General features: G+C 36.5%; 1 protein-coding gene across 6 annotated transcripts in view; it reads left to right on the top strand.

Moving 5' to 3' along the window:
- GPCPD1 (glycerophosphocholine phosphodiesterase 1) overlaps nt 1-11061 on the top strand; it is a 50507-nt gene extending 39446 nt beyond the window's left edge. For 2 of the 6 annotated variants that reach the window (XR_002137628.3, XR_012491246.2), the window contains exons 17-21: nt 658-794; nt 1283-1418; nt 1843-2003; nt 4601-4659; nt 7657-8896. Coding sequence is in view for 3 of the 6 variants with exons in the window: in XM_074317679.2 (XP_074173780.1) it covers nt 658-794; nt 1283-1418; nt 1843-2003; nt 7657-7846 (624 nt within the window). In the remaining 3 variants the exon portion in view is untranslated. Of the gene's footprint in view, nt 1-657; nt 795-1282; nt 1419-1842; nt 2004-4600; nt 4660-7656 lie in introns of all 6 variants that reach the window. The other 4 variants (XM_019734895.3, XM_019734896.3, XR_012491245.2 and 1 more) reach the window with 3 other exon arrangements.
- Nucleotides 11062-12377: the final 1316 nt, after the last annotated feature.

The raw sequence follows: 12377 nt of genomic DNA, 5'->3' as shown, positions 1-12377 counted from the left end.
ATCTATAACTGCCCTCAAACCATGTCTTCTAAGTAACCATTTATGATAAGCTGGTCCTACTTAACATAGTAAGTGCTCAACCAGGCTTTTCCTAATAAATGATTTTTAATTTTTTGAGCTTTTAGATTTATTTTAATCATGAATATTTATAATATTTAATATTTGAATATCAGCTACACTGTTGGTATCTTAGCTATATTTAGAGAATTATTTTTATTCTTGAGGGTACTTCATATACCTAAGATCCAAAGAATGAGATTTTTAACTGGTAATTCATAATTATTATTCCAGGAGTTTTTCATAATAAGCAAATGAAGTAGAGTCCTTTTGTCCTATAGTTTATCGAGTTTATAATATTTTAAAAGTCATAGTAGATTGTAAATTTCCAGAGTTTTAGCTTTTGTTAACTTATTATAGCAAAAGTCTATTGATGGTATAATTGTATTTTGTATATAAGTATGTCTATACCTGAATTTTGATAGCTGCACTGCCACCAAGTAGATGTGTGACCTTGGGCAAGTCACTTCATCTTTTCAGGCCTTTGCTTTCCTCATCTGTAAAATAAGAGTTGGATTAGATTTCTCAAGATTCTTTTCTAGCACTGTGATTCTAGGGTAGGTAATGGCTTTCGTTTTCCTGTTTATTTCTTCCACATAGGATGGAATGTGGGATGGTAACTTATCAACATATTTTGACATGAATCTGTTTTTGGATATCATTTTAAAAACTGTCTTAGAAAATTCTGGGAAGAGGAGAATAGTGTTTTCTTCATTTGATGCAGATATTTGCACAATGTGAGTATTCTTTTTTTTTCTTCTCCTATACTCTTAGACTGTAGCTAGGACTTAGGGTACAAAGATTATGGTTGGAATGGGGACGTGCCCAGACTTCACCCTTGATTTGTCCTCTCAGTCAGGTTATGTATATTCTCACATCCCTTCAGGAGTACCTGCTGGAATGCCTTCTACTCCTGTGAACTCCACACCCACTGCATCTTAGCGCTTCATGCCCTCTGTTTGCATATAATATCTTCCTTACCAAATTGTAAGTCCCCAAGGGTTTTCTTGTTGCCCATGTAATGTATAGAATAATTACATTTTTTTCTATTTTGACCAAAAGGCAGTATGTATGTATGTGTTGATGGTGGTTGTATCTCAGTAATGGGATTATGCTTTTTTGGTGTTCATTTTCTTCATACATTTAGTATTTTCTAAAGTTTCAAAATAGAATATATGATAATTATCTCCCCAATGAAAAGTATTGTTTAAATTGTCTTTTTCAGGGTTCGGCACAAGCAGAATAAATATCCCATATTATTTTTGACTCAAGGAAAGTCTGATATTTATCCTGAACTTATGGACCTCAGATCTCGGACAACTGCTATTGCAATGAGCTTTGCACAGTTTGAAAATTTGCTGGTAAGTTATATTTCAATTTTTTTATTTTAACTTTTTAAAAAATGTTTTAGAGTAGTAGTAAAGTGTCGTGTTACATTACACATCTAATTGGTTAGTTTTGACCTATGTATAACAAGCAGATAGTTCTGAAAAATGAGCGTATTACATCTCAGAATGAAAAACAGTTACAAGAAAAAAATATGTATTTTCTTCCAGGCCTAGGTTAAGTAAGTTTTGTAGTTTAGTTTTCTGAATGAATTTTATGAATCATCTAAAATGGTTAGACTGTAAACTTGTTTGATAAAATAAATTGTGTAAGAAAAAGCTGTAACATTTTCTTTCCCTGCCTACTCTACTTTGGAGAGTACTGATCTAGAGTATTACCATTTAGCATTTACAGTTAATAAGTTACTTTTTCATGAATACCTTATTTTTCTTCCTTTAGGGGATAAATGCACATAGTGAAGACCTGCTCAGAAACCCGTCCTACATTCAAGAGGCAAAAGCTAAAGGACTAGTCATATTCTGCTGGGGTGATGATACCAACGATCCCGAAAACAGAAAGAAATTGAAGGAATTTGGAGTTAATGGTCTAATTTATGATAGGTATTTGTTTGTCATGAAAAACTTTCATGGGCTGTTCGGAAAAAATTAGCTTTCATATAAAGTTATAAATAATATTAAACTTGGTAAAATTACAGTTCTATAGCTCAGCCTGAAATTTATCTTAAGATTTGTCGGTGGAATTTTTTAAACTTTGGAATACAACACAATCACTTGGGAAGCTTATTAAAAATGCAGGTGACTGGGCCCTAAGCCAGATATACTAAAGCATCTTGTGGGTAGGGGTGGCTGTCTGCCCAGACCTCTTCTTGGTGATCTACACCACTTTCTTGGTGATCTCATCCAATTCTGTGGCTTTTCATACCTTTATATATTCTTAAATTTTTATATTTCCAATTCATACCTTTCCCCTTACCCCTCTCCATTTTTATATCCATTTATTAATACCTGTTCTTCCTGATTTTAGCATAAATGACAGCTCTGTGTTTCCAGTTTCTCAGGCCAAATCCTTGGAGTCTTTCACGACTGTTCTTTATCTCATATCCCAAATCCAGTCATACAGAAAGAATCTCGTTTATTCCATCTTCAAATATATCCTGAATCTATCTACTCACCACGTTTACTATTGTCACTCTTCCTTAAGCTACCTGATTTCTCATGTGGATTATTGAAGTAGCCTGCTCACTGGTGATTGCTTCTATGCAGGCCTTCCTGCTGGCTGTCCACAGCACAGCAGCCAGAGGGAGCCTGTTAAAACCCTCCCACTGGTTTCCATGTCACTTAGATGAAAATTCCAGGCCCTTACCTCTCCTGCAAAGTCAATTTCTCAGTAAAGCCTTCCCGTAATACCCTAATTCAAATGACAAGCTCTACTCACAGTGCACTTCCGGTCTTTTCTCCATTGCATTTACCGCCACCATCAGATACACCCATACACATATAATATTTCACTTGTTTATTTTCTGCCTGACCTCCCCCGCCCCCAATATATCCACACAAACATAAGTTCCATGAGGGCAGGGTTCTTTGCCTGTTTTTTTCACTGCTGTATTCCCAGAGATTAAAACAATGTGTGATATAGAGTAGGAGCTCAAATACCGGAGACGCCAAAAAATGTACACAAGTGGACACTTTGGTCAGTGTTGCTCAAGCAGTAGTTCGCCGTCATCAGAAGTGTCTGGACGCTGATGGTAACCACTTTGAGCACCTCTTGTAATTGCAGAAGTCAAACATGACTTGTATTCATCTTTTGTTATCGGTATACATGGAATATTACAATTTTAATACAGTTTTCCTTTCTTAAAATGTGTACACTTTTTTTTTGGGCACCCTCTGTATTTGAACAAATCTTTTTTTTCTTTTTTTTTTGTGTGATACAAGCTTAAGAGCCACTAACCTGAAAGATGAAAAAGTTGCTTACAATAAAGAAATTGGGGGGTTAGAAGGGATGTTATTATTTGCTAATACTTGAGCAGCATCATGCAAAGAGTAAGTGATGAAATCTTAAAAAATAATTTTAAAAAGTGTTAAAAAATACTTTCCTTGGATTTAGTTCATACTACTGTTTGCCCTGTAAAATTATATCACTTTCTTATTCTTTTCACTATTTTGTCTGAGTCAGGTTTTAAAATTGCAGCCCAGATAATGCCTGCCGTCCTTCTTAACTATTTTGTTAAATTTTGCAATAAGTCACATGGTTCATAGCTCTTATAATAGACAATTTTTGATTAATTTAAGGAAAATTGAAATTTTAAATTAACAATGTGAAAGAAGTATTGGCTTTAGCAAATTTTTGAAGAATATTTATTTTTTTGAGGAAGACGAAGGAATGATTGCAAATATTTTCAGGCAAGAAAATGTATTGGGAGGTTATACTGTGTATGACTTTGTAGGGTGCACAAATTTTAGGCATATACTTTATCTCAAGGGCCTTACTTGGTTGGAGCCAAATACTGACATGTAGTGGAGAACAACAGGAAGAAGCTATATGATATAAAAGGTGGTAAGAGTTCTTCCTGGCCTGGCGTCAATAAGAATAATTTTAAAGAGGAAGGATTGAGATGGATTTTGGGTGTGGTTAAGTTTGCTTTGACTGGATTTGTGTTTTAGGCTGAGGCTAGAGCATGAATCATGTAGAACAGTGTTGAAGGTGTGTAGGATTTTGAGGAGACGCCCAGCACTGGGCTCCTGCTAGGGTCTGGTGACAGGTGAGATGGATTGTGTTAGAGTTGGTTTTTACCCTTGAAAGTTTTATTTGTTATTTTAATCAAAGAAGTACATATGTATGTATGCATGACTGCATATGTGTGTGTATTATATGCATATATATGTATATGTATATACATATACCTCAAAATGTAAATAATTCTGTGAGGCTTACCATAAAAACCAGCAGTCCCGTATACCTATCCTTTTCATTGTCTCTAGCTGAGTTCCTGTGCCCTAATTTTTTCAGCTGTTTCTGCTGGTATTTAATGTGCTTATGCTATAATTTTTTTCATTATCAAATTGCAACATTGTATAGAAGATTTGAATGATTAGTGATTCAGAGCCTTTGATTCATTCTACATTGAGGAGAATTGTGGTGAGGATGGGTATCTTAGTTTATCAAAACTAATTTGTTCTTTTCTTTTACAAAGGCTTTAATACACAATAGATTTCCATTTCATCATGATTTTGTGATATATTTTATAAACTGGTACGTTTGATTTGCTGATATTTGGCATTTTTGCATTTATGATAATACATAGCCTTTACCTTTCTCTAATGGTTTGGTTTTGGTATGCAGATAATACTTGCCTCAGAATAAATTGGGCAATGTCCCCTCTTTTTATTAAAAAAATTACTGAGCTCAAATGATTAACAAAATACACTAACAAGACACCCACGTTTAAAGAATATTATCATTAGATTTTCGAGTCCCCCATGTGCCTCTCCCTAACTCTAGTTCCTAATCTCCTCCCTCAGATTTAAATGCTTATCAAAGCAGTTATTATTCTCTTTAAAAATGTTTTAAATTCTTATTTCTGTTGTTCAACATACCATTTAGTTTTGCATGGCTTTAATCTTCATTTGTACTTTTGTTGCATGTAGCTATGATCTGTTCATCTTTATGGCTGTATAATATCCATGGCTGGATGTCTCTACCACAGTTTACCCTATTTGAGAACATTGATGTAGTTAACCAAATATTTACTCTTATATCATTTGCTGTAAACATTGTTGACCAGGTCTCTTAGATTACATGTGTGAAGTTTCTCTAGGGCAATTACTTTCAAACTTTTTTGACCCCAACCCAGTTAGAAATGCATTTTACATTGCAACCCAGTGCACGCAGAGATAAGTATTTGTGGCTGGGCATAAAATTCCATGTTAGAAATCATTTTTCTTTAGAATTCTAAAAGCATTTCTCTGTTGAGTGTAAAACCATGTTATTTCTTGTTCCCTCGCATCTGATTTCTGTTTCCTGTCTGGAAGCTTGGAGAAGAGAGTCTTCTTTTTGTCCCCAGTGTTCTAAAATTTCATAGAGTCGGGTCGTGGTGGGGTCTGGTTTCACCCATTGTGCTGGGCACTTGGTAGCTCAGTCTGTTGATACATGTCCTTGAAGATGTGAAAATTTTTATGAATTATTTCTTTGATTTTTGTCCCTTCCATTTTTCTGGGGTTTTTTCTTTTGTTTTTTTTCTTTTATAGAAATATTTTTGTTTGCATATTATACAGTCTTGGGCCAGATTTCTAAGTCTTTGTCTTTTTCTCTTATTTTCTTTCTTTGTCTTTTTCCTCCACTTTGAAAGATTTCCTCAACCTTATCTTCCACCCATTCTGTTGAGGTTTTCACGTCTGCTATTGTGTTTTTAATTTCCAAGAACTGTCTTTTTTTCTTTTAATGTTCTTTTTCTGTATATGTAACATCCTGTTTTCGTTCAGTGAAAGCACTATTTCTCTGAACGCATTAAGGACTTTTTGTTTATTCTTTTGGAATTTTCTTATCTTTTGCTCACTATCTTACATGTTAGAAGCTTTCCTCAGATGTTTCGAAATCCTTGGCTGCTTTGCTTCTCCTGATAAGCAATCGGAATCTGAAAAGCTTGTTGGAAGCTCTGAATGTGTTAACTTGGATTTCACTATGGAATGATCTGGTCATACCTTTGATGTCAGTAGATTTAGAACTTTCCTTTTTGGCTGCTGAGATTGCTCATAATATAATTCATATACAATACCTAGAGGATCCAGGTCTGGCTGCCAGGGTTCTTGGAATCAAGTGAGGGAAGGGAGCTGGGAAAGGGAGGGCATATCTCTGTGTAGCGTTGGTTCTGTGTATGAACTGTCTCTAATTCCGCTGGTGCTGATGGTGGTTTTGTAAAATGCCCCAAGCCTCACCTGGTCTTGTTCTCCATTACAAGTGATTTCCTGTTTAACTCTCAAAACCACCTCGGTCATGACGGGGGAGGGGCCGCTTCCAAGTCAGCCACTTAGTAGGAAGGGAGTTGCTTACTGTAGCTCAAAACCTTCACCCTCCCTTTTTTAGCTCCTCTCCCTTTCACTCCCAGTTCCAGAGCAATTTGGTGCTGCTTTTAACTCATTTCACTTGTTCTTCTACTGTCTTGTGATCATCTGTTTTCCAGCTTCCAAAACTTTGTTGCTGTGTCTCTGGTTTTTCCCATATTCATGGATTTCTTTTTTTTCCCTAAATCCCTTTGCTTTATTTTTAATGGGATATAGGGAGAGAGTAAAATTAGATGTTCTGTTCAGTCTAATACCTTGACCCAGGAGTCACTTTTCATGTATATATATCTCTCTATATATGTATATATAGAGAGATATATATGATATATAGAGAGGTATATACATATCTTTAACAGAAAGCCTTTGTTTTAATATAGTCAAATATTTAGTAGAGTCAATACATATTTTTATCTTGTTTAAGAAATTCTTTCCAACTGTGATATCATAAAGATTGTCTTGTAGTACCTCATAAAAGTTGCCTGGCTTTCACATTAAGACATGAAAGGCCATCCTTTCTCTGCTGATTTACAGTGCTAGTGCTGCCATCGTCAAATGGGGCTTTTATTTGCTTTTGAATCTGGGTACAGCTGCCAGTACGACACAGCTCCAGGATAATTCTCACACAGGTGTGCAGTTCTTCTCAACTTGGTCTTTCACGCTTTCAAGTCAGAACTGGGTATGAATTCCAGCTCTGCTCTAAATAGCTTCCCATCTGTAAAATAAGACATTGCCACCTCTCTGGCTGCAGAATGCCCAGATGCCCCAAGCTTGAAGCTGACACTGCCTGCACCTTGGGGGTAGGGGGATTTGGCTCTCCTGGTCTTTCAATAAAACTGTTGGTCTGACTCAAAAAAAAAAAAAAGACATTGCCAATTGATTGACAAGAAGATTCTTGAAGAATCAGTAGTAAACTACAGATTTCTTTTTCTGATTCAATTGCTTTCTCATCAGCTCTTTTGCATCCGGGTACAAAAGGAAATGCTGTTATTCTGGATTATTGGAAAGACTAGGGAGAAGAAAAATATTTTTAAGTAGAACTGATGCTTACATCTTTTTAAAAAAGAGGACGCTTGTGATATGGATGTTCTAGGCATTTTGTAAACAAATTCTAAAAAGGTTAAGTCAGACAGGTCTTAAGTAAACCATAAAATTATCCTATTTTATGTGTTTTTTGTTTCTCTCACCATAGGATATATGATTGGATGCCTGAACAGCCAAATATATTCCAAGTGGAGCAGTTGGAACGCCTGAAGCAAGAATTGCCAGAGCTTAAAAGCTGTTTGTGTCCCACTGTTAACCGCTTTGGTCCTTCATCTTTGTGTGGGGAGCCTGGTATTCACGTGGATGCCAATGGCATTGATAATGTGGAGAGTGCTTAGTTTTTATTGGGCAGAGGCCACTCACTTGGGGGCATGCACTACTCTTCCTAATATTCACTTTTCATCGTTGAGCATTGTTTGTCTATGCCTTTTAGGTTTCTCAGTCCAATTAAGCAATAATGAAGTATTTTACTGTTTCACTACAGTTCTTGCTAAAATTTCAAGTATGCTGTTTAAATCAATTGGCCAGGTATAATTACCAGTCAGTCTCATTACAGTGAGAAAATTTATTGATTGGTAAATATTTTAAACTAAATATATAAATGTATAATGTTAAACAAATGTTCATTAAAAGCATAGCACTTTGAAATTAGCTGTATAAATATCTCATATTTACACTTCTTACATCTTTTCATTCAATCAGGTCTGAAATATTTAGCACTTGAGGAACATGACTATGCATAATTATACCTGACCATGGGAAAAATAAGTACCTCAAATGCATGCATTTGCACTGGTGATTCCAACTGCACAAATCTTTGTGCCATCTGTGTATATATGTATTTTTTACATGGATTGACATGCACATAAACCATTTTCATTCAGTATGAACCCTGAGGCTGCTGCCATTTTCCACTTAATCAAACCAATGCCTGTGTAAACAGCCTTGAGGTGATCCTTGAAAACTTGTTTCATGAGTCTTTCAAAAGTTGTATTGCATAAATGTTAAAATTTCAAAATGCTGCAGGGTAATTTAATGTATAATATATTAGCAGAAGTATGTATCGCATACTTAGTAGAGTAGATCATTATGTATAAATTCTACTCAGTGCATGCTTCAGTTTTAAGCATGAGATTGTACACGTTTACTATAAGTCCTTGCATCTGTGGTGCTAGGTGAGTGTGAGAAGGTGTCAAGGACTGAAAATATTTTGTTGCCTAAAAAAAAAAAAAAAAGCCTGTTTATAGGCATTTTAAATATGCTTATTTTAAGTCTCTCTCACTACCTATTACACACCGTTGCTTTATGGGTTTGTTGTGTGTGTGTGTGTATGTGTGTTGTATAGTAGTTAAATCTCCATGCAGAAAAATAAATGTCCTGAATTCTCATATTGGTATTCTTTATTGGTTAATGTATATCATGCATGTAATTTATTTAGAAATGTAGATGATCCTACTAAATGTATACGCATGTTTTTAGGGCTATGCTAAGGTTTCTTTCATTAGAAGCAGATTGTTTTGGCATAACTGTAATTTAAGAATGAATGTTAAATAAAATACACAGATTTATATTCTTCATTATAAAATGAAATTTCAAGGTTTTACTTTTGTAGAATTGGTTCTATAATATTATGAAAAATTGGAATTTACTGTCTGTTAAAGGGATGGCTTATTTTCAGCTACCTTTTACGCATGTTCTTCATTAGGCAGATTATTCATGTATTGACATATTTTGGTAGTAGCTGAGAACCTAAGACTTGGAATTAACACGTTTTATCTTTTTATTTTTTAAGCCAAGCAATGGAATTTTGGTCAGATCTTAATTGTGTGATGATAGGCTTTAAGATCCTATGATACTGTGTTTGTAACACAGATATTTAATAGAAAATAATTTCAGGAATGAAGTCTTCTGCAAGGGTTCTATGTATTTATTCCACCTCAAATGAGATTTTCCAACACTTTGGTGTGAATTAGGTACTTTTAGAAAACGCCTGAAAAAGAATTCGTTTTCTTCATTTGCAGACCTTGTACAATACGGTTACCTAACTTGATTAGCCAAATGTGTGTATTTCTAGTCCTGTTTGTTTGCTCCTCTCCTCTATGCCTTTCAAGTTCCAGCTCCATTTTGAAAACTTGCAATTCATAAAGAGAAGGAAGAGAGGAGGACTAGGAGAGAGAGATGGGTTTCCTGAACAGAGTGATTTGCTGAGAAGAGCTTATAGTGACTGCAGGTAGAACCTCACCACTCACTTTCTTTTCTTTCTCTTCCTGACCTTGTAAACCAGGGTTAGTAGATGATTAAAGCATAGCAAGCCGTGGCTCCCCACTTCTATAGAACTAAGTCCTGGCTTCCATATCACTAGTTGCTGCCCTATATACTCTGCTCCAGCCACACTGTATCTGTGCGAGGCCCCGGCCATGCCCTGCTCCTCCACTGCTCCCTGTCTACATGTAGCCAAGTGACCGCTGCGTAGAAGCCCTCCTCCCTGCAGACGCTTCCTCCTTGCCAAACTGATTTCTCCTTGAGCCGTCAACCCTCTCCCCTGAGCCTGGCTGAACCTCCTTCAGGAGGGATGAATCCATCGTTTGTACCCCGTAGCTGTATGTTGATGCCTTAGTCATGCCATGCATCATAGTACATTCTAGGTAGGCATCGTGATGCTCGTCTCACCTACCAGGATGCGGACCCTTCAAGGGCACGAACCTTGACTTACTCATTTTTATTTTCACAGTGAATGAAGCATAGGAGAAAATGAATGTTGAAATTATAGGGATAATATAATTTATATCAAATATCCTTTTGAATTAAGAGATTTAGTGATGTTTACTAAGATATAGACTTTGAATTGGTTTACATTTTGACAATTGGAATAGTTTATTGATGTCATAGAGATATAATGTTGAATTATTTTATATTTTCTGGAAATTGAGTGAAATGTTTGCTAAAACGCCGCCATTCTTCTCTGGTATTTTCTACTCTCTGGAATTATGTACTGTTGACTGGAGGTAGGTGTGAGGAATGCAGTTCTTTTCTGTGTCGCTAGTGCCTGAGGGCTACCACAGCCAGCCCTAGACCTTACTCCCATCGTTCCTTCTGAAGCTTGTGTTCTCCCCTCCAAACCCCACGCGCCTGCCTACCTCAATCCCACTTTCCTTGTCTCAAAATGCCCTCTCTCTCTCCTTTCAGTGTCCAGCTCAGGTGCCACCTACTCCATAAAACTTCCTCACCTTTTGATCAGAATCTTGATGCAAACAAATGCAGACAGCCTCTAAATCTCACTACTTCATTTTGCAGCTGAGGTAATAAACCCAGAGTTAACTGACTTACCATATTGGGACTAGAACTGGGTTTCGTGACTATGCTGTATTCTTAAAGTCGCTGCCTTCTGAATTCTTGTGGCATTTGTTAGCTTATGCTTTCTTATAGGCCAACGTTTTATATGCCTGTTAATAAGATTGTAAGCCCCTTAAGGGCAGGGACTGTGCATTTCTAGCACTACTGTAGTGCTCTATACTTAGTTATGAACTCGATAAATAAATGGTGATGGCAACAATCCTAGTTTCCTAATTCGGATTGTTTCACAGTATAAATACAACTTGTATGGCATGTTTAGCCATATTGTCTGGAATATGTGTGTGCTCACGTGTGCATGTGTGTTTGCATCTTTACACATGGAGTTCTCCACCTCGATTGGTTGGGGTCACATATCTGATGGGTTGCTATATAGCAATTTTCTACTTTATGCTGAATGAGGACAAGTATGGGGGATAAGTGGCGAGAATTATGGGAATAAGGTATGTTTTTCTCCCCAGGCCTTTGCTCCTTCCTGGGGCAGTGCACCTAAATCCTGCAGCTGGTGGCCTGGTAGTGAAGAAAGTGCTGCCTTGGATAGGACTTGTGTGACCTGTGGGATGGCTGTTTGATGGATCATCATTGCCCTCTGTGCCTTGGCACTTTCTCTTCGTGGCTTGACTGCATTTTGTCACATTATTACTGGTTTGGTACTCTAGGTTGACAGTGGAGTCCTGTTAATTTAGATTTTGATACAACTGATTTACTCTTGTGTTGTTAGGTTTGGATCATGTACTTTTTGGGTACAAAGCAAAATATACTAGAAACATTGCATTATTTTGGTATTCATGAGTGGAAATTCATTCAGATATAAACTCTTAGTGATTTTATATAGTTTGAGAAATAGATTTGAAATGTTTAAAATGCAAGAGAGCATATGATTAAGACCATGTGAGTACGTTATAGATAAGGAAGAGAGGTCTTGGGTTGGAACAAAGACTTGATGAAGCTCTCAAGCCCTTACAGGATGGGGTGGGGGTCAGGGTGGTTGGGAAGCCAGTTTGGGGCATTGCCTTTGTAAACTCAGGCTAGGGCAGTGTTCATGGTGTGGTCAGGGAGAATGAAGGCGCCATCCTAACAATGGAGAGGATATTTGAATGTCAGAGGGTTTGCATCCTTGTAGGATATGAAAAGTTTATTCATTTTAAATGGAAGTGACATTAAAATGAAAATGGATTTAAAAATAATGAAGAAAGTAGTCTTAGTACAGGAATAATAAAAGAAGTACAGAGATTAAATTTTCTAATTCTCTACTTGTTTGATCTGAACATACCTCTGGCCTGTTTCCTAAGAAGATAGAATTGTCAATGGAATGGCTGAACTTCTGAAAATTACTTGCAAAGGCAAATTACATAATTTCACAGGAAGAAAACTAAAAGCCCAGTAAGTGTTCCTTGACATCTCATGGTTTCAAATGTATCTCTCTTCAGCCCAGACCTCTCTCCTAAGCTCCAGATTCACACATCCATCTCCACTTGGAGTCTAATGGGCATCTTACATTTAATGTTCCTCAACTAT

Source organism: Rhinolophus sinicus, chromosome 13 (assembly GCF_057876585.1).
Source record: "Rhinolophus sinicus isolate RSI-liver-muscle chromosome 13, RSI-T2T, whole genome shotgun sequence".
Taxonomy (NCBI): Eukaryota; Metazoa; Chordata; class Mammalia; order Chiroptera; family Rhinolophidae; genus Rhinolophus; species Rhinolophus sinicus.
Note: the sequence above shows the minus strand (reverse complement) of the source record. Positions and strands in the feature narration are given on the sequence as shown.